This window comes from Perognathus longimembris, chromosome 9 (genome assembly GCF_023159225.1).
Source record: "Perognathus longimembris pacificus isolate PPM17 chromosome 9, ASM2315922v1, whole genome shotgun sequence".
NCBI lineage: Eukaryota > Metazoa > Chordata > Mammalia > Rodentia > Heteromyidae > Perognathus > Perognathus longimembris.
The window spans coordinates 668,919-695,961 of record NC_063169.1 but is presented as its reverse complement, the minus strand read 5'-3'; the positions used below and the strand labels follow the sequence as shown (position 1 = coordinate 695,961).

The 27,043-nt window shown below is 51.8% G+C and overlaps 1 protein-coding gene across 1 annotated transcript in view; it reads left to right on the top strand.

The window, feature by feature from the left end:
* Window positions 1–27,043, top strand: part of LOC125357773 (adhesion G protein-coupled receptor B3-like) — a 214,934-nt gene that overhangs the window by 173,027 nt on the left and 14,864 nt on the right. The window contains exons 6-11 of the mRNA XM_048354692.1: window positions 10,908–11,058; window positions 13,780–13,849; window positions 16,608–16,674; window positions 19,067–19,152; window positions 24,038–24,136; window positions 24,426–24,597. Coding sequence (XP_048210649.1) covers window positions 10,908–11,058; window positions 13,780–13,849; window positions 16,608–16,674; window positions 19,067–19,152; window positions 24,038–24,136; window positions 24,426–24,597 — 645 coding nt within the window. The remainder of the gene's footprint in view (window positions 1–10,907; window positions 11,059–13,779; window positions 13,850–16,607; window positions 16,675–19,066; window positions 19,153–24,037; window positions 24,137–24,425; window positions 24,598–27,043) is intronic.

Here is a 27,043-nt window from a genome sequence, read left to right as displayed (position 1 = left end):
TCTCTGTGCCTGTCACGACTGGACGGTAAGGGTTCAGAACGTCGCACTTTGTAAATCTGTCTTCTTACAGAGAAATGATAGAACCCGGTGTGGCGCCACGTTAGCCGAGTCAGCGTTCTTTACAGCACACACTGCCTGTGAACAGGAGGCCGGGCCGCCCCTCACTGGCTGCCCTGGACTGCCTGGAAGTTTCCAGGCTGCCCCGGGTCCTCTGTGAAAATGTTCGTTTCAGTAATGATGGGAAATTAAGGTTCAGGTCCCACTCGGTGCTTGAGAGATTACTTTTCCCATCGTCTTTTAACATGGGGGGGGCAGGTGGCTTCAAATACGCTTGCTTTGCCAGATCAAAACAGTGTATGCATCGGACTCAGCTCCATGTGTGAGCATATTATTAACAACTGTTACTTCTTGAACACTAGGCAAGAAATTGCGTAGTAACCAGTCCAAAGCTCCTTCTATTCCTCATCTCGTTTTATCCTCACAATAATTCCTTTTATTCCTGTCGGAACTGTCATATTCCAAATAGTGCGTCTGTATACACATACGCTCGTGTTACCCGACCCTTTGCCGTCCTGCCTTAGCGCTTCCCCCTCCATCACGTTCCACGCGGAGACAAGGTAGACTTTCTGGCCTGCCCAGCATTCCATTGTTGCTGCCTTGTACCTGCCTTATTCCATGCAGATAGCAATAGATGTCTAACTTATTTGTTACAAACAGATCAGTGAATGAAGCTATCAGTTTCTCTAATTGTTCTCAAAGAACGATTGCTTTACATAAGTAAAACCTTATTATGTCTAAAGTTGCTAAAATGTTGTTGGAACTTCAAATCTTAATTTATCAATATATTCTGCAATGAAAGTGTAGTATACAGGCTAGGGTTAGGGTTGATGCTTTTTAGTGTTTCTGAATATTCTCATAAAATTGGATATTTCGTGTTTCTAACAAATTCACACTCCCCTGCATTTTGTATTCCATGGGCATTGTTGTGTACCTCTTCAAAATACATGCTATCTTTTGACTTTTAAATACTTATAAAACAGGCATGTAATCTGTACTGCCTTTAAAATGTAGATACTTTGATTTCACTGTTAAGAATAGAACAAGCATTATATTCTGTTTGTTTTGAAATTTGAATTCTTGAATACCTACCCAAAGAAAGCAGTAACTAATTACTTTTCACACTCTAGGAATGAATCCCATCACTGTAAAATAAAACATTTTCAAAAGGAGAATTAATGAATCATTAAGGTTTTGGGGGAGAAGTAGTAAAATGAACAATTCTAACAATCTTAAAGATATTTAAAGCAAGACTACAGTGGCAGTGTTGCCTGTAATGCCAGCACTTGGAAGGATAAAGTTTAAAGCTAGCCAGGAATATAGAGGGAGACATTATCTCAAAAAAAAGGGGGGGGGGAGAAAAGGAGGGAGGGAGGGAGGGCGAGGAGGAGCGAGGAAGGAAGAAAAGAAGCCTAGGCAAACAGCATTAGAAATGGAGGAAATAATCTCCTTTAAAAGTTCATCCTTCTAGTTTTTCATCCTTCTAGTTTTCTCAATGACTCCTTACACTGTGAAAAATCATCTTGGTTTCATAGAGCTGTCTTATTTTTGACACTCCATGGCCTGCTCCCTTTCTCAATATGAGTGCTTCCTCTTCCTCTGTCTTAATGGTTTTTCCAATATTAATAGTGTGATGTCTGAGTTTGCCTATTAGAAGGAGCTTAATATAGCTCATTTTTTGTTCCCCATCTTCCTCTCTCATTAAGCTTGAGGAATATCTCAAAAATATGTTACAGAAGTGAGATTAATTACAGAAGTGAGATCTACTATGAAAGTTTTGGGCTTTCAAGCAGTGAATTGAAATCATTTATATTTATTGTGATTTCTTTTTTGATGTCTATGCCGGTACCAGGGCCTGAAATCAGGGCCTGGAGCTCTTGCTTGGCTTTTTCACTTGAAGCTAGCCTTGAACCCCTCTTGAACCTCTTGAACCCCACAGTCTTTTTGCTGGTTAAACAGCGGTAACATTTGCTTGGATTTGATTGCCTGGCTGACTCTGAACCTAGATTCTCAGAGCTTAGCTGCTTGAGTAGCTGGGTTTACGGGCATGAGCCATTAGCACCCAGGCCTTATTGTGATTCCTGATTACTTGAAATTATTTTCCTTTACTTTTTAAAAAATTGCCCAGCTTTTTAAAAACCAGTCCCGGGGCTTGGACTCAGGGCCTGGGCACTGTCCCTGAGCCTCTTTGTGCTCAAGGCTAGTATTCTACCACTTGAGCCACAGCGCCACGTTGGCTTTTTCTGGGTAGTTTATAAGAGTCGCATGGACTTCCCTGCCTCCGCCGGCTTCAAATCTCAGCCTCCTGAATAGCTAGGAATGCAGGCGTGAGCCGCCGGGCCCACCGCAGCTTTCCCTTGCGTGGTCTGCTCAAACACTTCAGTTCTGTTTTCCTTCTACTGCCTCACTCATCTATAATTTGTGTTTACTTTACGGTTACCTTAACGTGGTTTACAGAAATGTTCCCCGTCCTTTCCTACCACGGATACGGCCAAGAATAGAGGAAGACTGCCCTGCCCTTTCCTGACCTGCGCGGGCCTTCTTCCACTCATCTTCCTCCCTCACAGACACGATGTTGAGTTATAGCCCAGTTGGGTATGTTTGGAAAATTACGTGAAATAAAGGTTTACTTAGATGTCCCCTATTTTATTTCTTCTTTTATGTCATTCCTTCTTGCAAGAGTTCTTCTTATTAATGCTTTAGAGTCAGGCATTCTTTTTCAGAGAGAATCACAAGTAATAAACTTCAAAGTTCCTTTCAGTTCTAAAAATATATTTGTGCCTCTCACTTGGATAATAGGCTGGGTGTAGAAGTCTAACTTCAAAGTTACTTTCCTTTAGAATATAGAAGATAGTTTTCCATTGCCTTCTTGTATCCTGGGTTGTTCACAAGTCAGATTCTTATTTCTTTGTAAGTAATGTTTCTTTTCATTCTGACAGCTTTTTTAAGACTTTTCTCTTTATTCTAGATGTTCACAAATTTTATCAAAATGTATTTAGAAGTGAGTGTATTTCATCCTTAATCTATCTTTTGGCTGAGAGAATGTTTTTTAAGTTTTGAGAACTTTTCCCATAATAATCTTTAAACGCTGTCTTTCCTTTCGTTTCTCTATTTCTTATTTCTGGACATTTTTTAAAAGCACATTTTCAGGCTTTAGTGTTACCCATCTGTTACGAGGCGAGCACTCTACCACTAGGCCATATTCCCAGCCCCAAAATCTATGAGACTTTTTTTTTTTTTGCCAGTCCTGGGCCTTGGACTCAGGGCCTGAGCACTGTCCCTGGCTTCTATTTGCTCAAGGCTAACACTCTGCCACTTGAGCCACAGCGCCACTTCTGGCTTTTTCTGTGTATGTGGTGCTGAGGAACCCAACCCAGGGCTTCATGTATACTAGGCGAGCACTTCACCACTAGGCCATATCCCCAGCACTACCCATCTGTTATATCCTCCCTCTTCCCATGGCCTTTCTGCTCCACATATCTGGCTTCGGCTGTGGTGTGTGTTTTCCGTTTGCACTTACCTGGTTTCTCACAGAATCTAGCTCATCAAATTTTAACTTTCTTTCTTTATGTCAGTTGTGTTAGGGATGTTTTTCCCTAAAATAAAGTCTCTAGGGATCTGGGGACGCGCATAGAGGAGGCCTAGCCTGAGCTCAGTTTCCCCACTGGTGGTGGTCAAGGACTCCCGTCGGCGGTGACGCAGCTGAGGGCGGATTGGGCTGGGCCACGGGCACGGCAGAAGCGATGTGATGAGTCTGTAGGAAGCAGCATGATGACATGCTGTTCCGGCGCCCTCGCCCTGGGAATCGGTGCGGAGAGCAGGCAGGATGCAGACCCCTGCTTCTCAGTGAACGCCCGGTGGTTGAGCCGCTGAAGAGTGGTTGAGATAAAAAGGCTGTCGTAGAAGCGTCTCAGAGTTTGAAGTCTGCAAATGGAAAAGCCTGGTACACAGGGTCTTCACGGGAATTTCATCTTTGAGGTGGCTGAGGCTGGATGCAAGTAGTGTGGAAGATGAAGAATTTGAGTAGCATGGAATCTCCTGGCTGGGCACGCATGACTCGCCCCTGTGATCCTAGCTCATCAGGAGGCTGAGATCTGAGGACGGCCATTCAGAGCCAGCCCCTGGCAGAATACACTAGGAAACTCGTACCTCGACGTAACCATTGAAAAGAGAACGGGAAGCGAAGCTGTGGCTCAAGTAGTAAAACACCAGCATTGAGCCAGAAAGCCAACGGAGAGTGCGACACCCAGAGTTCAAGTCCCAGTACACGCACATGCGTGTGCACACACACATGCACATACACATGCACACACACACACACATACACACACCGCACAGGTATACACACGCACACATACACTCATTGGTTATCGGTTGTGTTTTAAAGACTGGGTAACTGTAACTTAACAAGTGTAATTTATTGGTAGAAAAGACATGTATTTAATTTTTTTATTATTAAGTAGTTGTACAAAGGGGTTACAGTTCCATACAGCTATGAGCACAAAGCTTCTTGATCACTGTTAACCCTCCCTTGGTTCTCCCCCCCTCCCCCCTTCCCTGCCCCCAGGCTTTTACATGATGTGCAATGAATGTACCGACCGTGTTTGGTCATTTCTCCCTCCATTCCTGTGCCCCTGCTCCTGTGCCCCTCCCCCCCAACATATTTCAGCTTCCTGGTTTTCCTTCTGTCTAGCAGTTCTTTCTTGTTGGGTTGGAGTTAGATTCATCCCCTCTGTACACCATGCTTCAGTCAGCTTGTGGTGTGTAAATGCATTGAGCACTATATCTTATCTGTTATCATGCATGTTTGTATTTAATATCTAGATTGCACACATGAGCAGAAACGTGCCATTTGTCTCTTTGGGCCTGGCTTATTTTACTTAACTTGATTTGTTTCTAGGCCCATCCATTTCCTTGAAAATGACAATATGTTATTTTTTCCTGATGAGTAAAACTCAACTGTGAATAGGTACCTAGTTTTGTTTTTGTTTTTGTTTTTTTTATCCACTGATCTATTGTAGGCGTCTGGGCTGTTTCCACACTTGGCTATTGTGTATAGAGTGGTAGTGAACATAGGTGTGCTGCTGATGTTCTGGGTAGCTGGCCAGGAGTGGTACAGCTGGGTTGTAGGGAAGCTCTATGTTTAGTTTTTGAGGAACCTCCAGACTGCTGTCCAGAGTGGTTGTAATAGTTTACATGCCCCGCCCCCCGGAAGTGCAGTGAAGTTCCTCCCCCCGACCCCAGCATTTGTTGTTCAAATTCTTGGTGTTGGTCACTCTAACTGGGGTGAAATGGAATCTCAGGGTTGTTTTGATTTGCACTTCCTTTGTGGCCCAGGATGATTAGCATTTCCGCCTATGTTTATTGGCTATTCGTACTCTCCTTAACTCCTTTGCCCACTTATTAATTGGCTTATTAATTTTGGTGGAGGTTTAGTTTCTTGAGCTCTTTGTATGTTCTGGATATTAGGCACTGGTTGGATGTACATTCTGTAAAAACCTTCTCCCAACCTATAGGCTGTCTTTCTAGTTTAGTAACGAGGTTTTGCTGTGCAGAAACTTTGTATTTTGACATAATCACATTTGTCATCTCTCGCCCATTTGTTGTGCCCCTGGGACTCTTCAAAAAGTTCCTGCCTATGCCTATAAGTTCAGATGTTTTGCCTACTCCTCTTGCAGTAGTTTCAATGTTTCAGGTCTGATGTCCAAGTCTTTGATCCACTTTGAGTTGATATTGATGCATGGTGACAAATGGATCCACTTTTAGCTTTCTACATATGGCTATCCAGTTTTCCCAACAGTGCTTACTGAAGATGCTGTCTTTGGCCCACCATACATTTTGGTTCCTTGCCAATATCGGATACCTATAAGTATGGGGCTTTATTTTTGTTTTTGTTTTTGTTTTTAAATATTATTTTTGGGTCTTGTAGCCTGTTCCATTGATTTTATGCCAACACCAAACTGCTTTTGTTATTATAGCTCTGTAGTGGAACTTAAAGTCTAGGAATGTGATACCACCAGAAGTGCTTTTTTTTTTTTTTTTTGCCTAAAATTGCTTTGGCTCTTCTAAGTCTTTTGTTGTTCCATATGAATATGAACTCTTGGGTTGTGTTCTCTATCTTGGTGAAGAAAGTCATTGGGATTTTGATGGAGATTTACATTAAATTTGCAGGTTATTTTAGTCCATATGGCCATTTTCACAATATTAATTCTGCCAATCCATGGGCAAAGGAGGTCTTTCCACTTCCTGATGTCTCTTTCATTTTCTTTCTTTTAATAGTTTCCTCCATAGAGGTCTTTTGCTTCCTTGGTTAGGTTTATTTCTAAATACTTCTTTTTAGGCTATTGCAAATGGAGTTGTTTTCCTGATTCCTTCTCTGTGTATGTATACAATGTATGCATTGTTGGTATACAGAAAAATTACTGGTTTCTGAGTTAATTTTGTATTCTACTTTGCCAAAATTATTGACCCCCTCTAGAGGCTTGGGGGTGGACTCCCTGGGTCCTTTAGGAGTAAGATTGCACCATCTGCATATAGGGATAGTTTGACTCTTTTTTTCCCTATCTGTATCCCTTTTATGTCTTTCTCTTGCCTTATTGCTCTGCCTATGAGTGCCAATATTATATCAAAAAGGAGGGAGAGAGCAACCATCCTTGTCTTGTTGACTTTAGAGGAAATGGTTTAATTTTTCAGCATTTAGCACGATGTTGGCTGTAAGTCTGTTGCACACAGCCTTTGTTATATTGAGGAATGTTCCTTCCAGCCTAGCTTCTCCAGAGCTTTTGTTTTGTTTTGTTTTTGTTGCCAGTCCTGGGCCTTGGACTCAGGGCCTGAGCACTGTCCCTGGCTTCTTTTTGCTCAAGGCTAGCACTCTGCCACTTGAGCCACAGCGCCACTTCTGGCCGTTTTCTATATATGTGGTGCTGGGGAATCGAACCCAGGGCTTCATGTATACGAGGCAGGCACTCTTGCCACTAGGCCATATCCCCAGCCCACTTCTCCAGAGTTTTTAATCACAGATAGTGAATTTTTTGAAGACCTTTTCTGCATCTATTGAGATGATCATGTGATTCTTGTCATTGGCTCTGTTAATGTTATGTATTGCATTTATTGATTTATGTATATTGTCCAGCCTTGCATCTCTGGAATTAAACTGACCAAGGTGTGTTTTATCATGTCAGATGTGTGATTTTTGTACCTTTTCTTCATATAAAAATGTATCCAAATGTAGTTTGCTACATTTGAGCTATGTGCTGCTCCTATGAAGTTGCTTTTATGACTTTAGGCTCCTGGTATCACGTGCACACATCACTGGACCACATGCACACATCACTGGACCACATACACACATGGCTGGACCACATGCACACATCGCTGGATGGTGTACACATTGCTGCACCATATACACACCGCTGGACCATACACACACATGGCTGGACCGTGTACACATTGCTGCACCACATACACACAGCACTGGACCGTATGCACACATCGCTGGACCACATGCACACATCGCTGGACCGTGTACACATTGCTGCAAACCACATACACACATCGCTGCACCACATACACACATCGCTGCACCACATGCACACATGGCTGGACCACATGCACACATGGCTGGACCACATGCACACATGGCTGGACCACACACACACATCACTGGACCACATGCACACATCGCTGGACTGCATGCACACATCGCTGGACCACATACACACATGGATGGACCACATGCACACATCACTGGACCACACACACACATGGCTGGACCGTGTACACATTGCTGCACCACATACACACATCACTGGACCGCATGCACACATCGCTGGACCGCATGCACACATGGCTGGACCACATGCACACATCGCTGGACGGTGTACACATTGCTGCACCACATACACACATCACTGGACCACATGCACACATCTCTGGACTGCATGCACACATTGCTGGACTGTGTACACATTGCTGCACCACATACACACATCGCTGGACTGCATACACACAGCTGGACTGCATGCACTATTTGCTGCACCGTGTACACATTGCTGCACCGCATACACATATCACTAGACCATGAACGCATCACTGGACCATGTACCCATCACTGCACCATGTACCACATGCACACATCGCTGGACTGTGCACACATTGCAGCACTGTGCACACATCACTACACCATGTGCACCTAGCACTACATCACATGCACACATCACTACACTGTGTACACACATCACTGCACCGTGTGCACACATTGCTACGCCATATGCACACAGCACTACTACACTGTGCGCACATCGCTACGCCATGTGTACACACTGTTGTTCTGTGTGCACACATCCCTGCACCACGTGCACAGACCCCTTTGACCAGGGCAGTCCACACGTGACTTGGAGCACACTCAGCACACAGGAGGACGGTGTAGCATCATTGCCCGCAGATGTAGGCCACACTTGGGCAGTAATACTGCATCCTCAGCCCAGCCGTGGCTGTGTGGTCCAGAGAGACATGAAGCATAGAAACAAATGTCAGCAGCTCCACTTCGCCTCTCCTTCTGTTTGTGTTAGTGCTGAAGTGAGACCATGTGGGGCCTGCGATTAGAGCAGCACAGGGAGAGAACATTGCATTTTCTTCATTTAGAGATGTAGTCCTCCATTATCTCTTATAGGGTCCAATGTTTTAGGGAGTGACATTTCCACATTCACACAGTCTCTTTATTGATCATTTAAAAATGGAGGCTTGGCTGTGCTAGTGCCTGCGCATGAGAAAAATACTGGTGGAAGGAGGTGACATGTGAATTAAAAAGGGTAGCTTTTTAATTTAAAAAACTGTAAAAAGTTTATTAAAAAGTGTAACTTTTTAATATCTTCAGATAGTGACCTAGAAAGATTATCTTTCAAGTTCAGATTGGGATGAAGGTGGGAACATGGCCTTCGTATGGGAAAATTAGTCCTAATGCCTCAGGCTATGGAACAGTCCTAAGCCAGGCACCTGGGGCTCATGCCTGTAATGAAGCTACTCAGGACACTTACAACTGGGGATCACAGTTCAAAGCCAGCCTGGACAGAAAAAAAACAATCCCAGAGACTCTTACCTTCAATTAAGCAGCCAAAAGCAAGAAGTAGGCCTGTGGCTGAAGGGGTAAAGCTCCAGCCTTAAGTGGAGAAAGCAAAAAACCTGAGGGAGAACCCAAGGCCCTTAGTTCAAGCTCCAGTCCCAGGAGAAGAGGAAAGGGGGGAGTGCAAAGGGAAAGGGGAGGGAGAGGGGAGGGAAGAAGGGGAGAAGGTTGGTAAAGCTCTTGCAGTGCACAGAGTGAGCAGGGAAGGTATGAGGGAGAGTGTGTAAGAAACCCATGACTTCCCACACTGGTGTTTGGTTCTCATTCCTATAAGCCTGAACTTGAGTACTAAGTACGTAATAAGAAACCAGAAAGCCCGACTCACAGCAGGCTGTGATCACGGTGACCAGAGCCGGGAGTGCTTGCTGTGTCTGAGCTCCGTGCTCTGTGTTGCCTGTCACCAGGGAAACGGCCTGGAGGTCATGCATGTTCTCCTGGTGGATCAGGAGAATTGAAAAGCTAATCAACATCTGGTGAACTTTGATAATGTAAGTCCTGTCGCCCCCAAAGAAAAAACTCAAATAGAATTCGACTTCAGCATTGAATTGAGTTGGAGGTGTGAATAATTTCATTAAGTTGCATTTTAATAACTTTTGTAATTCTACTCTCTTTGACTATTTTTTAATTCAGTTGGGAAAGCCTCAAAGAAAATCCAATTTTCCCTTCTTGATTTAATTGTATTTATTATCTTGAAGTAGGACAAAGGGGTTTCAACTCAACAGGTCGGTGTCTGAGTACAAGGCGTCCTGATGGATGCCACCCCTTCCTGTGCCCATGCTGTTCAACCCCACCCAGTCCCTCCAGTGACCAGTCCCATCGGCATGTGTGTATGCAGTCTTAGGACCGCATTTGCCCCCTTCCTCTGCCTACTTTCAATCTCTGGGAAGAACGTGACCCACAGACAGTGGGGAGATGAGTTCTGTTACTAATTCTGGTTAGCAGAGACTTGAATTCCACCCAGATCCACAACAGGAATTATGCCGAGTGGCACCTGAGCAAGCCATTCTCTCGGGAGCTGCTGATTCCTGAGGGCAGAGCACAGCTAATCGCCATGGCGTTCAGAATGATTAAGGCGCAAGACGAAAAATACCTATGGAATCATGGCTGTGTGCTGGCAGTGACTTGATTAGCTTTTCAAAATTACTTGATTAGGACATAGTATGCAATGTGATAACATCAAAGCACGGAATTAAATACTTTAAGATACGTATCTTGTATCTATTCTAGGCTATCAGCCAAACCTCATTTTGTACATTGCTGTTACATCTTAAATATCGCCCACATATAAAAAGCAAAGTACTTTTTATATTTTAAAGGCTGTTGTACTTCCAAAGGGAATCTTAACATCAACTCAGTTGAAACAACAAAGAAGGCTTTGAGGATAGAAAGCAAAGATAAAGACTGTAGCCAAAACAATGACACAAGGAATCTATAACTTAAACTAATCCAAAGACAGGACCATCCCCATAATTATATTTCAAGAAAAACCTTCGAATAAAGCAGTAATTTTAATCTCTCTGGTGTTTAAGTTCTAGGTTCTCCTCAGAAAGAACTTAAGACCTATTTTTGTCTGTGGTACACATTATATTCAGCATCAAAGCTGCAGGAGGGGAGGGCTAGGAAGGGGAGGGGAGGGCTGAGGGAGGGGAGGGGAAGGCGGGGGCTCTTGGGAAGAGCGCACCTGGGGTCCAGCCCGGGCCTGGCAGGCATCTTCTTTTTGTCCCCACAGAGCATCTGCACGACCACGACCGCATTTCTCCACTTCTTCTTTCTGGCGTCCTTCTGCTGGGTGTTGACCGAGGCTTGGCAGTCGTACATGGCTGTAACTGGGAAAATCAGGACGCGGTTGATCAGGAAACGTTTTCTGTGCCTTGGATGGGGTAAGCACGGTCACACACTCAGGCTCTCCAGAAAATTCCTCGAGCTCACCTACCACTGCAAACCCGAGGGGAGCCATTCACCCCGGCCACTCTGTGTCCACTCTGATGGGGGAGATGATCGATAGGATATATCTACCACCTCTATGTCGACTTCTCCGTCTATAATCTGTCACCTACTTCTCTATCTACCCGTCTGTCTATCTAGATGGCATGTAAGGATGCGCACGCATGTATCCATCTGCCGTCTATCTGCCTGCTGTCCACGGTGTATGTCTGTCATCTAGGTATCCACTGCTGACCTGCCTATATATCTATATAACTCTGTCATCCATCACCTGTCATCATCAATATCTGTTCATGCCCCTACACGCACGCACACACACACGCACGCACACGCGCACACACGCACACAGACGCACACGCACACGCGCGTGTAGGTGGTATAGACAGGACATGACCGGATCCTGCTGGCTGCACGCGCGGAGTCAGCCTCTCGGTGCAGAGGGGCCCACGCGTGTGCACGTGGGCGTGTCCGATGGGTGGGTGTGTCCACGCAGGGGCGTGGCCGCCGCGGGCCGCGTGCGCGGGGCTCGGGTGGGGAGGCCCGGCTGAGGCCGACGGCGAGGGCGAGGGCGCCGTGGGGCCCGGCTGAGGCCGATGGTGATGGCGAGGGCGCCGTGGGGCCCGGCTGAGGCCGACGGCGAGGGCGAGGGCGCCGTGGGGCCCGGCTGAGGCCGACGGCGAGGGCGAGGGCGCCGTGGGGCCCGGCTGAGGCCGACGGCGAGGGCGAGGGCGCCGTGGGGCCCGGCTGAGGCCGACGGCGACGGCGAGGGCGCCGTGGGGCCCGGCTGAGGCCGACGGCGAGGGCGAGGGCGCCGTGGGGCCCGGCTGAGGCCGACGGCGACGGCGAGGGCGCCGTGGGCCCGGCTGAGGCCGACGGCGAGGGCGAGGGCGCCGTGGGGCCCGGCTGAGGCCGACGGCGATGGCGAGGGCGCCGTGGGCCCGGCTGAGGCCGATGGCGAGGGCGCCGTGGGGCCCGGCTGAGGCCGACGGCGAGGGCGAGGGCGCCGTGGGGCCCGGCTGAGGCCGATGGCGACGGCGAGGGCGCCGTGGGCCCGGCTGAGGCCGACGGCGAGGGCGAGGGCGCCGTGGGGCCCGGCTGAGGCCGACGGCGAGGGCGAGGGCGCCGTGGGGCCCGGCTGAGGCCGACGGCGAGGGCGAGGGCGCCGTGGGGCCCGGCTGAGGACGACGGCGAGGGCGAGGGCGCCGTGGGCCCGGCTGAGGACGATGGCGAGGGCGCCGTGGGCCCGGCTGAGGCCGACGGCGAGGGCGAGGGCGCCGTGGGCCCGGCTGAGGACGACGGCGAGGGCGCCGTGGGGCCCGGCTGAGGCCGATGGCGAGGGCGAGGGCGCCGTGGGGCCCGGCTGAGGACGACGGCGAGGGCGAGGGCGCCGTGGGGCCCGGCTGAGGACGACGGCGAGGGCGAGGGCGCCGTGGGGCCCGGCTGAGGCCGATGGCGAGGGCGAGGGCGCCGTGGGGCCCGGCTGAGGCCGATGGCGAGGGCGCCGTGGGGCCCGGCTGAGGCCGATGGCGAGGGCGAGGGCGCCGTGGGGCCCGGCTGAGGCCGATGGCGAGGGCGCCGTGGGGCCCGGCTGAGGACGACGGCGAGGGCGAGGGCGCCGTGGGGCCCGGCTGAGGCCGATGGCGAGGGCGAAGGCGCCGTGGGGCCCGGCTGAGGCCGACGGCGAGGGCGAGGGCGCCGTGGGCCCGGCTGAGGCCGACGGCGAGGGCGAGGGCGCCGTGGGGCCCGGCTGAGGACGACGGCGAGGGCGCCGTGGGGCCCGGCTGAGGCCGACGGCGACGGCGAGGGCGCCGTGGGGCCCGGCTGAGGCCGACGGCGAGGGCGAGGGCGCCGTGGGGCCCGGCTGAGGCCGACGGCGAGGGCGAGGGCGCCGTGGGGCCCGGCTGAGGACGACGGCGAGGGCGAGGGCGCCGTGGGCCCGGCTGAGGCCGACGGCGAGGGCGAGGGCGCCGTGGGGCCCGGCTGAGGACGACGGCGAGGGCGCCGTGGGGCCCGGCTGAGGCCGACGGCGAGGGCGAGGGCGCCGTGGGGCCCGGCTGAGGCCGACGGCGAGGGCGAGGGCGCCGTGGGCCCGGCTGAGGCCGACGGCGAGGGCGAGGGCGCCGTGGGCCCGGCTGAGGCCGACGGCGAGGGCGAGGGCGCCGTGGGGCCCGGCTGAGGACGACGGCGAGGGCGCCGTGGGGCCCGGCTGAGGCCGACGGCGAGGGCGAGGGCGCCGTGGGGCCCGGCTGAGGCCGACGGCGAGGGCGAGGGCGCCGTGGGGCCCGGCTGAGGACGACGGCGAGGGCGAGGGCGCCGTGGGCCCGGCTGAGGCCGACGGCGAGGGCGAGGGCGCCGTGGGGCCCGGCTGAGGACGACGGCGAGGGCGCCGTGGGGCCCGGCTGAGGCCGATGGCGAGGGCGAGGGCGCCGTGGGGCCCGGCTGAGGCCGACGGCGAGGGCGAGGGCGCCGTGGGGCCCGGCTGAGGACGACGGCGAGGGCGCCGTGGGGCCCGGCTGAGGCCGACGGCGAGGGCGCCGTGGGGCCCGGCTGAGGCCGATGGCGATGGCGAGGGCGCCGTGGGCCCGGGCCGCGTGGACCGCCCCACGCAGGCCTCGCGGGTGCGGAGCCCGCGCCCACCCGCCTTGCTCTTCCCGCAGGGCTGCCGGCGCTGGTGGTGGCCACGTCCGTCGGCTTCACCAGGACCAAGGGGTACGGCACCGACCACTAGTAAGTTCCCGCCGGCCGCGGACGCGCGGGACCCAGGATCCGCCGGGCCCAGTCCTGCCCCGGCCCCGCCCCGCTCCACCCCGCTCCGCCCCGGCCCCACCCCTCCCGCCCTGCCCCGCCCCGCCCCCGCCCCCGCCCCGCCCCGCTCCACCCCCGCTCCGCCCTGCCCCCGCTCCGCTCCGCCCCCGCTCCGCTCCGCCCTGCCCACACCCCGCTCCGCCCCCGCTCCGCCCTGCCCACGCCCCCACCCCGCTCCGCCCCCGCTCCGCCCTGCCCACGCCCCCACCCCGCTCCGCTCCGCCCCCGCTCCGCCCTGCCCACGCCCCCACCCCGCTCCGCTCCGCCCCCGCTCCGCCCTGCCCACGCCCCGCCCCGCTCCGCTCCGCCCCCGCTCCGCCCTGCCCACGCCCCCACCCCGCTCCGCTCCGCCCCCGCTCCGCCCTGCCCACGCCCCCCACCCCGCTCCGCTCCGCCCCCGCTCCGCCCTGCCCACGCCCCGCCCCGCTCCGCCCCCGCTCCGCCCTGCCCACGCCCCCACCCCGCTCCGCCCCCGCTCCGCCCTGCCCACACCCCGCTCCGCTCCGCCCCCGCTCCGCCCTGCCCACGCCCCGCTCCGCTCCGCCCCCGCTCCGCCCTGCCCACGCCCCCACCCCGCTCCGCCCCCGCTCCGCCCTGCCCCGCCCCCACCCCGCTCCGCCCTGCCCCGCACCCGCCTCACCCCTGCAATCCTAGCTACTCAAGAGACTGAGACCTGAGGATCCCGGTTTGAAGCCGGCCTGGGAAAGCGCTTCATTCCAGTTAACCAGCGAAAAGCTTATGTAGAACTTGGCTCAGGTGGTAGACTGCTAGTTTGAACAAAAAGGCCCAGCAAGAGTCCCATTCCCGGCACAGAATCTATACATAGGTGATAGGTAGATGATGGATGGATGAATGGATGGATGGATGATAGCTAGATAGATAGATAGGCGATAGGTGGATAGATAGATGATAGATGGATACGTACATAGGGGATTGAGAGATGTAATCTGATTCCATCTAAGAAGTTGTGTGGATTATGGAAGGAATTAAAAAAGAAAAGTGGGTGGGCCTAGGAGCATGTCACACAGATACAAAACTGATTAATTGCATGAGAATTTATACCAGCACATGCACAGACATCAAAAAAATGCAGGAGAAATTTTAGTGACATCCTCACAGCCAACAAAATCAGGTTTCTGGCAGACCAAGATCTTTGGCTCTGCATTTTGTTTAAAAAAAACACTCAGTTGTCTGTCCTAAAGTAGGAGAACCAGTTTTATCTGTCTGTCGCTTTGGCAAAGGCAGTACCAAAATGCAGAATGCACACGTATTTATGAATGAATGCATAGATGGGTGTTTTGTATGCACATGTATGACCTATATACTAAAGTTCTGATTGAGTTTATTTTACATAGAGAAGCACTCGCCCTCTTACTGTGTGGATGAGTGAGTCCGGTACTGCCTTTGTCCCCCACTTGGGCAGCTCGTGGTTGACAAGCCTGAGGTCTCTGTGGCTGCCTGTACTTAGGAAGGCGGCTCAGGGAAGACGGCAGAGAGCCCAACAGGCGCATAGGCTGTGAGCTTGAAAAGCAAGCAAAACCATCTTTCATGCTCCCCCCAAACTCGGTGGATTGCACCAGGCGGGTCCCCCACACTGCAAAAGAATCATTGCTGTAACCCAAGGAACTACGGGCCGTCCCGCCCTGCCAACGGACTTCTCCCACGAGGAACTCCTTGACACCAACAGCCGAACTGATTTCTGTTCACAGCTTATCACTAGGGACTTTTCCTCCCTGTCTTGGACACAGCAAGATGAGGAGTTAAAAAGCAGTAGATGCGACTGGCTCTTGCTCCTAATCCTAGCTACTCAGGAGGCTGAGGTTGGAGGATCGTAGTTCAAAGCCAGCTGGGTAGGAAAGTCCACATGATTCTCATCTCTAACAAGCAAAAGCCAGAAGTAGAGCAATGACTCGAGTGGCAGAGCATCTGTTTTGCGTGAAAAAGCTCAAGAACAGCCATCGGCCCTGAGTTCAAGCCCCAGGACTGGCGCACACACACACACACACACACACACATACACAAGCATGCATGTGTGTGAAAAAGCAACCAAATGTGAACTATCCATACACTGCAGTGACATATTTTAAATTAGTGTCTCCCAATGCCTCCATAGCCTCAAGGGAAAGCAGGCACAGAGCACAATAAGCCTCTTCAAACTCATTCTTGTTCTGAAGAGTCTTTCAGAGAAGCCATATCAAACAGCACAGTTAGCATTTCAGTGATAAAACTACCTTTAAAATGAGATAAATACCAAGGTTTCACTACAAAAGTAATTTGTCCTTTCCACTGCTATATAGTAAAAGGTATTCTTTAATGAAAGGGTCATGATGCTTGTCACTTATGTAATGCTTTATTAATATTAGCGTTGACATTGTTTGCGTGTGTGTGTGTGTGTGCGCGCGCGCGTGACAGTACTGGGACTTATTGGAGATGAGTGTCCAGGATTTGTCTGGATCCTCAGATGTCTTGAGGAGCTAGGATGGCAGGCATGAGTCATAGGCCCCCCGCTTCAGGGAGAGCTTGATTTCTCGATCACTCTGGCACTTGGGTTTCTTACTCAAATGTGCCTATGTACCCCCACGGAGTGTGCACCCCAGCGTGGCCTGAGCGGCGAGCTGGGGCTCCGGCGACCTCCCGCTCGGCACTAACTCCTGTCAGTTTTTCTCTGATGCGATTCCAGCTGCTGGTTGTCTCTGGAGGGAGGCCTGCTGTACGCCTTCGTGGGGCCCGCGGCCGCTGTCGTCCTGGTAAGCTCTGACTTCTTGTGCAAGAGTGGCAATTAGGATAAAGTGTTTGCTGTGTACAAATTTTAAAGTTCAATGAACTATTCATTTAATTTGAAGAGCAATTGTTTTTCCACCTTCTTCTCTAAAGTAGCCATATTTTGAGTACTGAAAAAGAATCAACTTGGGAGTGTAGTGTTTTTTACAGTGAGTTCAGAAGAAACGTTGAGTCCATTTCAACCAACTCCTCCTTGTCAGTGTGTGAATCGTCATCTTTCGTCACGACCCCACCTTTGTTCTGCTCTGGGGCAAGGCGAGTGTTACAGAGAGGAGGTCCTGCCAGCAGTGCCCTCCCAGGTGGCGGATCACCGGTCACCTGTCCCTCGGGGGGGGGGGGTGAGGGGGCGGGGGGAGGACAGGATGGGTCGCCCGCCTCCAGATGGGAAGCCATAACATAGCCCTTACATTGTAAGGTGAGGGTAGCATTCAAATTGTCCTACTAATCTGCCATTCTCTCCCTCCCTCCCCTTCTCTTTCTGGGTCTCTTCCTCCCTCCTGTCTCTCCTCCCCTCCCTTCCATTGGCCCCTTCCTGCCCTCATCCTGTGCCCGGCCTTCCCTCTCTCAGCCTCCTTCCTTCTCCCTCTGCCTTCTCCTTCCCTGAGTTAATGAATTATACACCTGTCCTGCCTAGCCAACTTCTGAAGAATTGAGGAAGGAAAAGATTGGTCTGAATTAACTGCAAAGATTCCTATCACCTTGTGATTAGACTTCCAACTGGAAAATTACCTTCTGGCTTCTTGAACAATTCATCCAAAAACTTGGAAACTAGTGACATTTGTCCTAATAACTGTGATATTTGAGCCTCCTCCTTTAACGCTTGCCAGGGCTCCAAAGTTGTCCGTAATTCCTCAGGAAAGAAAACACATGAGAGAAAAAGAGCAAAGGGGAAGCCAAGCTCTACTGAATGTTTGCCTAGACCTTGAGTCATGTCTCTAACATACTAGGTTCATATATGGAGAGAGAGAGAGAGAGAGAGAGAGAGAGAGAGAGAGAGAGAAAGAGAGATTAGTGATTGGTCAGGAAACTATAGACTGACTAGTGACTCATCAGGAATGAATGGTGACTTGGCAGGAATTATAGGCAGAGACCCCTCCTTGTTCTGCTTCAAAGAATGCATGGCACGGTGCTGCTTCCCCAGCCAAGCAGCGCAGGTGCGCACGGGACACCTGCCTGGGCAGAGGAGGCGGGGTGGCCCCGGATCTCTCTCTCCTAGCTGCAGAGGAGGGGGGGGGGTGGCCCCGGATCTCTCTCTCCTAGCTGCAGAGGAGGGGGGGGGTGGCCCCGGATCTCTCTCTCCTGCCTGGGCAGAGGAGGCGGGGTGGCCCCGGATCTCTCTCTCCTGCCTGGGCAGAGGAGGCGGGGTGGCCCCGGATCTCTCTCTCTCCTAGCTGCAGAGGAGGCGGGGTGGCCCCAGATCTCTCTCTCTCCTGCCTGGGCAGAGGAGGCGGGGTGGCCCCAGATCTCTCTCTCTCCTGCCTGGGCAGAGGAGGCAGGGTGGCCCCAGATCTCTCTCTCTCCTGCCTGGGCAGAGGAGGCGGGGTGGCCCCAGATCTCTCTCTCTCCTGCCTGGGCAGAGGAGGCGGGGTGGCCCCAGATCTCTCTCTCTCCTGCCTGGGCAGAGGAGGCGGGGTGGCCCCAGATCTCTCTCTCCTACCTGCAGAGGAGGCGGGGTGGCCCCAGATCTCTTTGCCCAGAGCCCATGAAGGCTGGGTCAGGAGCTGGGAGAGAAAGAAGCCACAGCACCGGGGTCTGCTCCGCCGCCCACCAGCCCAGTCCTCCTGTAACTCGGTCGGGTCCTTGGCAGGCTCCAGAGCCGTGGGGACCCAGCGGCTCACGCCTGTGATCCTAGCCACTCCAGAGGCTGAGCTCTGAGGATCCAGGTTCAAAGTCATCAGGAACACCTGGGAGACTCTTATCTCTAATTAACCATAAAAAAAAAAACAAGACGTGGAGCTGTGGCTTAAGTGGTGCAGTTCCAGCCTTGAGCAAAAACTCAAAGCAAGAGTGCCCAGGCCACAAGTCCAAGCCCCATTACTGAAACACACACATACATGAATTCGCCCACATGCATATGCAAATGTGCACACACGCACAAACACAAACACATGTATACACAGGCACATGCACACACATATACATTCAGACCTGTCCACACACACACACACACACACACACACAGAGTCAGGTGGTGGAAAGGTAATCTCCTGCTGTTATGCACCTGTAACCTCTCTGGGCAGTGCTTCCTTGACTCTGGGCCTCTGGGCAGTGTTAAAGGCGTAAAAGCACGCTCTGAAGATGGGAGGACCTGGCGCTGAGCACTGGTACTGAAAGGTCAACTCTGTTTCTGTTTGACAGGTCAACATGGTGATTGGCATCTTGGTATTTAATAAACTTGTCTCCAGAGATGGAATCCTGGATAAAAAGCTCAAGCACCGAGCCGGGTAAGCTACTCCTGGTGGATTTTGAATGTTCTCTGTCAGTGAATTCCCTAATTCAGATCCAGACCAGCCTCAGGTGCTAACTGCCTTGAAGGTCATTTGGGGCAGGTTATGGACCTGCTGGGTTCTGCCATTCAAAGGTTCCCGTGCACTATTCATGAGTAGCACAACAAAAAGTTGAGAACCTGCATTTTGTGTGTGTGGTGTGATTGTAAGTTAAGAAGACTGAACACTAACGCTAGACTTAAAGCAGTTGTCCTTAAGTTCTAAAACCTTCCAACTTTTGCTCACAATGTCAGTGTGAAGCAGGACTTACCTGAGACAGAGGATTCTAAGCAGGGTGAGAAGACTACATTTGTAATTCATTACATATACCAGAAAAAGTCCTTTCTTGAGAGTCACTTATCAAACACTATTCTTCTTATATATTTGTATTGTTTTATTTGTGAAATTTTGACAATAATTTGGATAGAACAGTTATTTCTAATTTTACTTGCAACAATTATTCTTCATTTTACTTGCAACACAAAATTTAGAGAAGCATCTACCTTAATTTTCTCGTTACTAAGATTTCACCATGCCTAAGGGCTTCTTAACAATTCATAAGCAAATACATAGGTGGCAGCATTTTAAATTACTTCATCATAAAACTGCATGAACCACATGACTTACGGAATTGTGACCCCTATGCACAACTACTTAATAATAGCAAGAAAGATAATAATATTAAAAAGCACACAACTTCATGGGCCATCAATTGAATATTAATACTTTTGATTTCCCCTCTGTCTTTTCTTCTAAAAAGCTATCTCCTTTCTCTTAAACTGTACCTTAAATCAACACTCACCCCTGTAATTGACCTCTTTTTTGTAATATTTAATTATGATCCTAGTTGATCACTTACTAGAAGTCCCTTTGGTGTTCAGTCTTTATACAGGGTAAGATAAACTCGGCATCTCTTTCCCTGGTAAAAGACTAAATTGAATGCCTCAGTCTAAAAATGAGAGGTCATTCCTGTCAAACAGTAGCGCTGTAAGGGTTCAATTCTCGGGGCCTCTTCCTCCCAGGGGTCGGTCACTTCTGCAGGCTCCGGTTTGGTGTTCACCACGGCCTAGTTTCCTCGGCGCCCTCACACCGCAGGCCTCGTGCGGCCCGGCTCGCGGAGCCCTCGGGGGAGAGGATGGGCGGCGCGGTGGCCAGAGGGCTTGCAGGGGAGCTGGGCGCTCACACCTGCTGGCGGTCGGCTCTGTGGATGTTTGGAACCCAGTGCCCAGTGCCCGGCAAGGGGCATCCTGGAAGGTGGACGGCTGGAGAGGAAGTCCTCCCCGCTCCGCGTGCCCCATTCGTCGGGTGGGACGCACCAGGCGCGGAGAGCGGGCCGGGCGCGGGGACGGCGTGCTGGCCTCCGGCTCGCTCGGCGCCCCTCCGCCGGCGGCGGCTGCTCCACGGGGGGCTGCCCACCCTGGTGATCCCGTCACGAGGGGCAGGGCTGGCTCCGCGGCTCGAGGCCAGCCCCGGCACAAGCCAAGCGAGAGCCCATCCCTACCGCAGGTGGCCACGACGGCCCAGGCCCGGGCCCTGCTGGGAGGGGGAGGAAGGCGGGTGGCGGCACAGGACAGGCCCGGGAGGGCCGGAGGCGCGGCTCCGGCCAGCTCCAGCCCCGGGACCCCGCCGTGAGCACAGAGTCCACGCGGGGACCGCAGTACGGGGCCGTGCCCTGCGCCGCGGGCACCCCGCCCATTCCCGGGTGCCCGTCAGCCCACGCCGCTGCCGGTGAACGGAGCAGAGGCAACGGCGCCACCGCGCTGCCGCGGCGTTCAGCCTCTCCCACCCTCGCGCTCCCACGGCAACGGTGTTCTAATCCGCGCTGCCGCGGCGTTCAGCCGCTCCCACCCTCGCGCTCCCACGGCAGCTGTGTTCTAATCCGCGCTGCCGCGGCGTTCAGCCGCTCCCACCCTCGCGCTCCGACGGCAGCTGTGTTCTAATCCGCGCTGCCGCGGCGTTCAGCCGCTCCCACCCTCGCGCTCCCACGGCAACGGTGTTCTAATCCGCGCTGCCGCGGCGTTCAGCCTCTCCCACCCTCGCGCTCCGACGGCAACGGTGTTCTAATCCGCGCTGCCGCGGCGTTCAGCCTCTCCCACCCTCGCGCTCCGACGGCAACGGTGTTCTAATCCGCGCTGCCGCGGCGTTCAGCCTCTCCCACCCTCGCGCTCCCACGGCAACGGTGTTCTAATCCGCGCCACTCTGGAAGCGTTCTTACAAGTCCTCCAAGGTTCACTGGCGAACCCGCGTGCGCGGTGGGCTCCAAGGCCACGCGCGGGGTGGATGGGCTGCCAGCCGCGGGAGACAAGCCGAGCCTGTGGCTGTCCAGAGGCCCGCGGGCCAGCACCCAAGGGCCAGCACCCAAGGGCCAGTACCCAAGGGCCAGTACCCAAGGGCCAGCACCCAAGGGCCAGCACCCAAGGGCCAGCACCCAAGGGCCAGTACCCAAGGGCCAGCACCCAAGGGCCAGAACCCAAGGGCCAGTACCCAAGGGCCAGCACCCAAGGGCCAGAACCCAAGGGCCAGTACCCAAGGGCCAGTACCCAAGGGTCAGTACCCAAGGGCCAGCACTCAAGGGCCAGTACCCAAGGGACCGGCCTGGCATGAGATGTGAGCACCCATAAGTGTGGACTGGAATGTGTTAGCACAACTTGTAAGACGCTAGACATGTTTGAAGCTAATTAAATATTTATTAAGAAGGAATGATTGCTTAATAAATAATGTAATCGCTTGACAAGTTTTCTAATACCCAAACCGAATTGGATTCTTTCCTAATGTATAACCAAGGGAGGATTTATTGGAAAGGACAACGTAGCACACAATACTATGACAACTAGAAGGAATTAAAGAAAACAAAGTAGGTTACTTTATTATTATTAGATTTTTTTTTTCTCTTTTTGCTGGTACTGAGATGGAACTCAGGGCTTCAGGCTCTCATTGGTCTTTTTCAGAAACTGGAGCACTAGCTCTTGAGCCACGCCTCCAGTTCTGGCTCTTGACTGGCTAGCTGGGGAAAACAGTCTCAAGTACTTTTCTTCCCAGGCTGACTTCAAACTGCAGTCCTCTGATCTCACCTGGCTTAATATTGTAGGTGCAAGCCCCAGTGTCTGGCTGTAGTCTTTTTTCCCTAGTCCTGGGGCTTAAACTCAGGGCCTGGGCACCATCCCTGAGCTCTTTTCTGAAGGCTGGTGCTCTACCACTTGAGCCACAGCTCTGCTTGCGGCTTATTGGAGATAAGGGTTTTGTGGACTTTCATATCCTGGCTGGCTTCAAACCATCCTCAGATCTCAGCTCCTGAGTAACTGGGATTACAGGCGCACACCCCTGGCACCACAACCGACAGCGATTTTATTTCAGAGCCCAGAGGCAAAATAGCCTTAAGTTGAGCAATAACCACATTCATATTCAGGCCATAAACATCAAACATCCCATCCTCTAAGCTGAAGAACACAGTGGTAATGGAAACATACCTTTTAAATATTACGTTGATCAAATTTGAGAATAAAGGAAGTTAAGTGCACAGCTTGATCCTTAGACTAGTCTAGGCAGCTTTAAGGCGGCCAGGGGCCTTGGCCTGTAAGGACCGGACCAGCCTCTGGGTGCTAGTCTCGGTACTCCTCTGGGCGTGTGCACACCACACAGCTGGCTACGTGATTTTGCTTCTAAACTGTAATAAATGACATCCAAATTGTTGGAATATGAAATTACCTACAAAAGTCTCCTAGCCCAAAAGAGATCACTTCAGAGCTTTAAGGTTAAAATCTATGACACATGTTCAGAAAGAATATTTTTAACTTAATCAGTGTGTTAATATATTCTCTTGATGCAGAAAATTATTGCTTTATTTTTTTTGTCAGTCCTGGGGCTTGAATTCTGGGCCTGAGCACTGTACCTGACTTCGTTTTGCTCAAGGATAGCACTCTGCCAACTTGAGCCATAGCACCACTTCTGGCTTTTTCTATATATATGGTGCTGAGAAATCGAACCTAGGGCTTAATGTATGCTAGGCAAACACTCTACCAGTAGGCCATATTCCCAGCCCCTTGCTTTTCATATAATCAATTAATAGTGCATCAAATTTCATTTGCCCCTATATTCAGATCATCCCAAAATATGGATGGTAATTGATACTAAAAGAAATTTCAAAGTATGAATCTATTGAGATAAAATCGACATCTTTCACAGTTGAAATCTTTATAGAGATGATAGATTGATTGATTGACAGATAGATAGATACAGATAGATGATAGATCAATAGATAAGTGGATAGATAGATCTATAGATCCGTAGATAGATATACACAGATAGATAGCTAAACAGATAGGTGATTGAGAGGTAGATGATTGATAGATAGATGATAGATAGATAGATAGAGATAGATGATAGATTATAGGATATAGATGAGAGAGACACTAGATACTAGGCATAGATAACCATGTATATATAATGTATACGTACCAGGATGGCCTTCTACAAGAAATTTGCATTTTCAGAAGATTTTCACTGGTAAATGTGCCTCCTGCAAATGAGAAGTCCTCCAGGAGTAGCTACAAGAGTGTGAAGGAAGGACTTTCTCTGTGTATCTACACATGCCTTGCTTGTGTTTAGCTCAGTGTATTGGGAAATTCTGAACTGCAGACATAGGGACGTTTATGATGTAAGTGATAGAAAATTGCCTTGCATGCAATAAATTCAACATTGGTGCATCTTGACAGCAGTCTAGCTCATTCATCCCCCAGGGATAAACGGTGTGCATTAAGTCGTCTTGGAAAGCTAACTTGGAGCAGCAAGTTTTTCCAGTGACAACTCAGTACTCTGTTCTCTGTGGTGTTGTGTTTGCTTGCAGTCAGATGAGCGAGCCTCACAGCGGTTTGACGCTCAGATGTGCCAAGTGTGGAGTCGTTTCAACCACAGCTCTGTCGGCCACCACCGCCAGCAATGCCATGTCAGTCTCTCCTTCACATCTCCCTGTTGCAAATCTTGACAGTGCATGTGAGAAAATGCTGCTAAGCACAACCTTTGCTGATGCTTGACGGGTTATCGCTGCCTGTTGCCTGTGTAACTGTTGTGGGACAGTCTATAAAACCAGAACGGGTGAAATGCAAGACTGCTGTCTGTGGGTTTCTAAGGAAGTAGTCCTGACGCCCCATCCCAGAATGCTTTGCAGGGGAAGAGCTGGTGCGGGCGTGGGCCGTGGCCGCAGCCTCGTGACTCGGCCTCGTGTCTCTCCGCAGGGCCTCTCTGTGGAGCTCCTGCGTGGTGCTGCCCCTCCTGGCTCTGACGTGGATGTCCGCTGTCCTGGCCATGACGGATAAGCGCTCCATACTGTTCCAGATCCTCTTTGCCGTGTTTGATTCTTTGCAAGGCTTTGTCATCGTCATGGTCCACTGCATTCTTCGGAGAGAAGTAAGAATCCTTTTCGTTTTATTTCATTTTTATTACAGAAGTGGCACAGGGGGGCTCCAACCCAGTATTTCGGCTCCTGAGTGCAGTGTGTTCTGACGGCTGTCCCCCTTCCCCCGTCCTCCCACGCCTCTCCCAGACCGTCGGCGCTCTCCCTGGGCAGCTGCCCCCCTCCATTTGTCTGATCACCCCGAAGCCTCACTCCCTGCCCACAAAACATGTTAGCGCAACGAGTGATAGGAGAGCCGTCTGTGGGGACTTTTAAGCTTGCTCTTCTGGTCTTGATCATTCCATCCCTCCGTCTGTAATATTTTGCTCTTCTAGTCGTTCATGTTTTGGTAATATTTTTAATATTCTGAACTTCTTTGCTGACCTTCTCCACTAACAATTTGCTCAACGCTGAAAGCTGAAGTGGAGCTGTAAGGCTTCCCTTGGGAGGGTGCTTGCACTCTGAGAAATGACAGAGTAGGGGAAATGAGCTCCTCTCAGGCAATCTATAGCCAGAGGTCCCACGATCAGGAGGACAGACGCAGAGAAGCTGCGTGTGCCGAGGCCTGCCGGTGGGAAGAGACACAGAGCGCGTCTGCAAAGCACCGTCCATTAGCATGACACAAGACTTCTTACCTCTTCCCTGACCTAGATTTCCATAAAGTGCATAACCCCATCCCTCCTAGGAGCTGATTCCATCTAAACTAGACAAGGTTGAGGATCAATAAATACTTATTTTGTCCCTATGATAAATATTATAATTACATAATTGTCTATAATTAGTATAATGAAGATTAACCTTTTTATGCCAGTACTAGGGCTTGAACCCAGGGACTGGACACCGTCCCTTGGCTTTTTCACTCAAGCTTGGCGTTCTACCACTTGAGTCACACCTCTACTTCCCGTGTTTTGCTCGTTAATTGGAGTAGAGTGCCCGTGACCTTCTGCCTGGCCCGGCTGTGGACGCCCACCCTCAGACCTCAGCCTCCTGAGTACCCCCAGCCCTTGGCTTAGAGTGAATGGTTTCTGTTGAAGTTCTGTGCTCATCAAATATGGAAATAAAAGTCACCCGTGGGGCATGATGGGCGCTGCTGTCCCTGAGAACAGGGTCTGCGCCCCCCTCCGCTGGCGTGTAAGCTCCCTGTGGGTGGTGAGGACCCCTCCCCCCATCTCCTGGGGGACATGCCTGAACCTCGATTCTATGGAAGAAACTCCGCCCTACCCCTCATACCGGCAGAAGGAGTAAGGCGTGTCCTTACCGGACGGCTCTAAGCTGAAGTGGGATGCCGGAATCCCTTCCTCGGCCCCCCATAATGTGTCAGGAACCGCAGGACAAAGGTAACGGGGAGACGGCTGGATGGTTGGATGAGTCTCAAAGGATTTAATTGGGAGGGGGGTTTATATAGCGGTAATGGCGGGAAAGGGAAGGACTTGGGCCATTGGCTAAGCCGAGCTGCCCATCAGGTGATGTCATGAAACTTCCTCTGTGGGCTGGACAACCCTATCATGGTGGCACGCACGTGTTCGCCCCCCAGGGGCGGGGGGCTTCTTTTCCGGTTGAGGCCGGAAGGTGGGAGGGGCTCACTGTTACACTGTCCCAGGGCTGGGGGAAGGGCAGCGTCTCGCTCTTGGTGCCCTTCCCCCATCAAGGCCAAAACTGAGTCCCCAGCAGACCCCACCGCCAAGCCTCGCGGGGTCAGGCCCTGGGCCCTCACCCGATCGGACAGGATGCCGGCGGGTTGCAGGCTCAAGTTGTTGGGGGTCAAGTACTGCTTTCTAATCACTGAAAATCGCTGTTTACGAGGTTAATGAGTCATTCAGCATCTACTCTGGAGACAAGTGCCACCTGAAGTACAGGCGGACAGAGTACCATGCTAGTGCTGTCGAGAGCATGGTCCTCTCTGTTGTTGTGTGTCATCCAGCTTGTTTGAGAAGTTTGTTCTGATGTGAACATGGCCAGGAGAAATGCGCATGCAAACCCACCGCACACAGCCCTTAGAAGGTGCACGAAGGCACTCGAAGAGTTGAACCTATTTACTAGATGGGAGAAACTTCCCACACTGTGTCAGTCAGGTGAAGAAGTCAACACTAAAGCTACTGGTGTAGGGCTGTGCTAGAATGAAAACCAGACAAAATACATGTAAGTGACTCCATCTTGTAATGGAGGGAGTTCTCCCTTGACAAAACCTGAGGTAGGAGCTGGGTGCCACCGCCTCGCGCCTATGACCCTCGCTGCTCAGGAGGCTGAGATCTGAGGATCAAGCTTTAATGCCAGTCTAGGCAGAAAAATCCAAGAGATTCTCCACGCCAATTAGCCGCCTCACTCTTCACTCCCCACCCCCACCAGAAGACAAAGCAGAAGCGGAGCTATGGCTCAAGTGGTAAAGTGCCAGCCTTGAGGATAAAGGCTAAAGATACTGCCCAGGTCCTGAGTTCAAGCCCCACCACCAGCGTGGACATG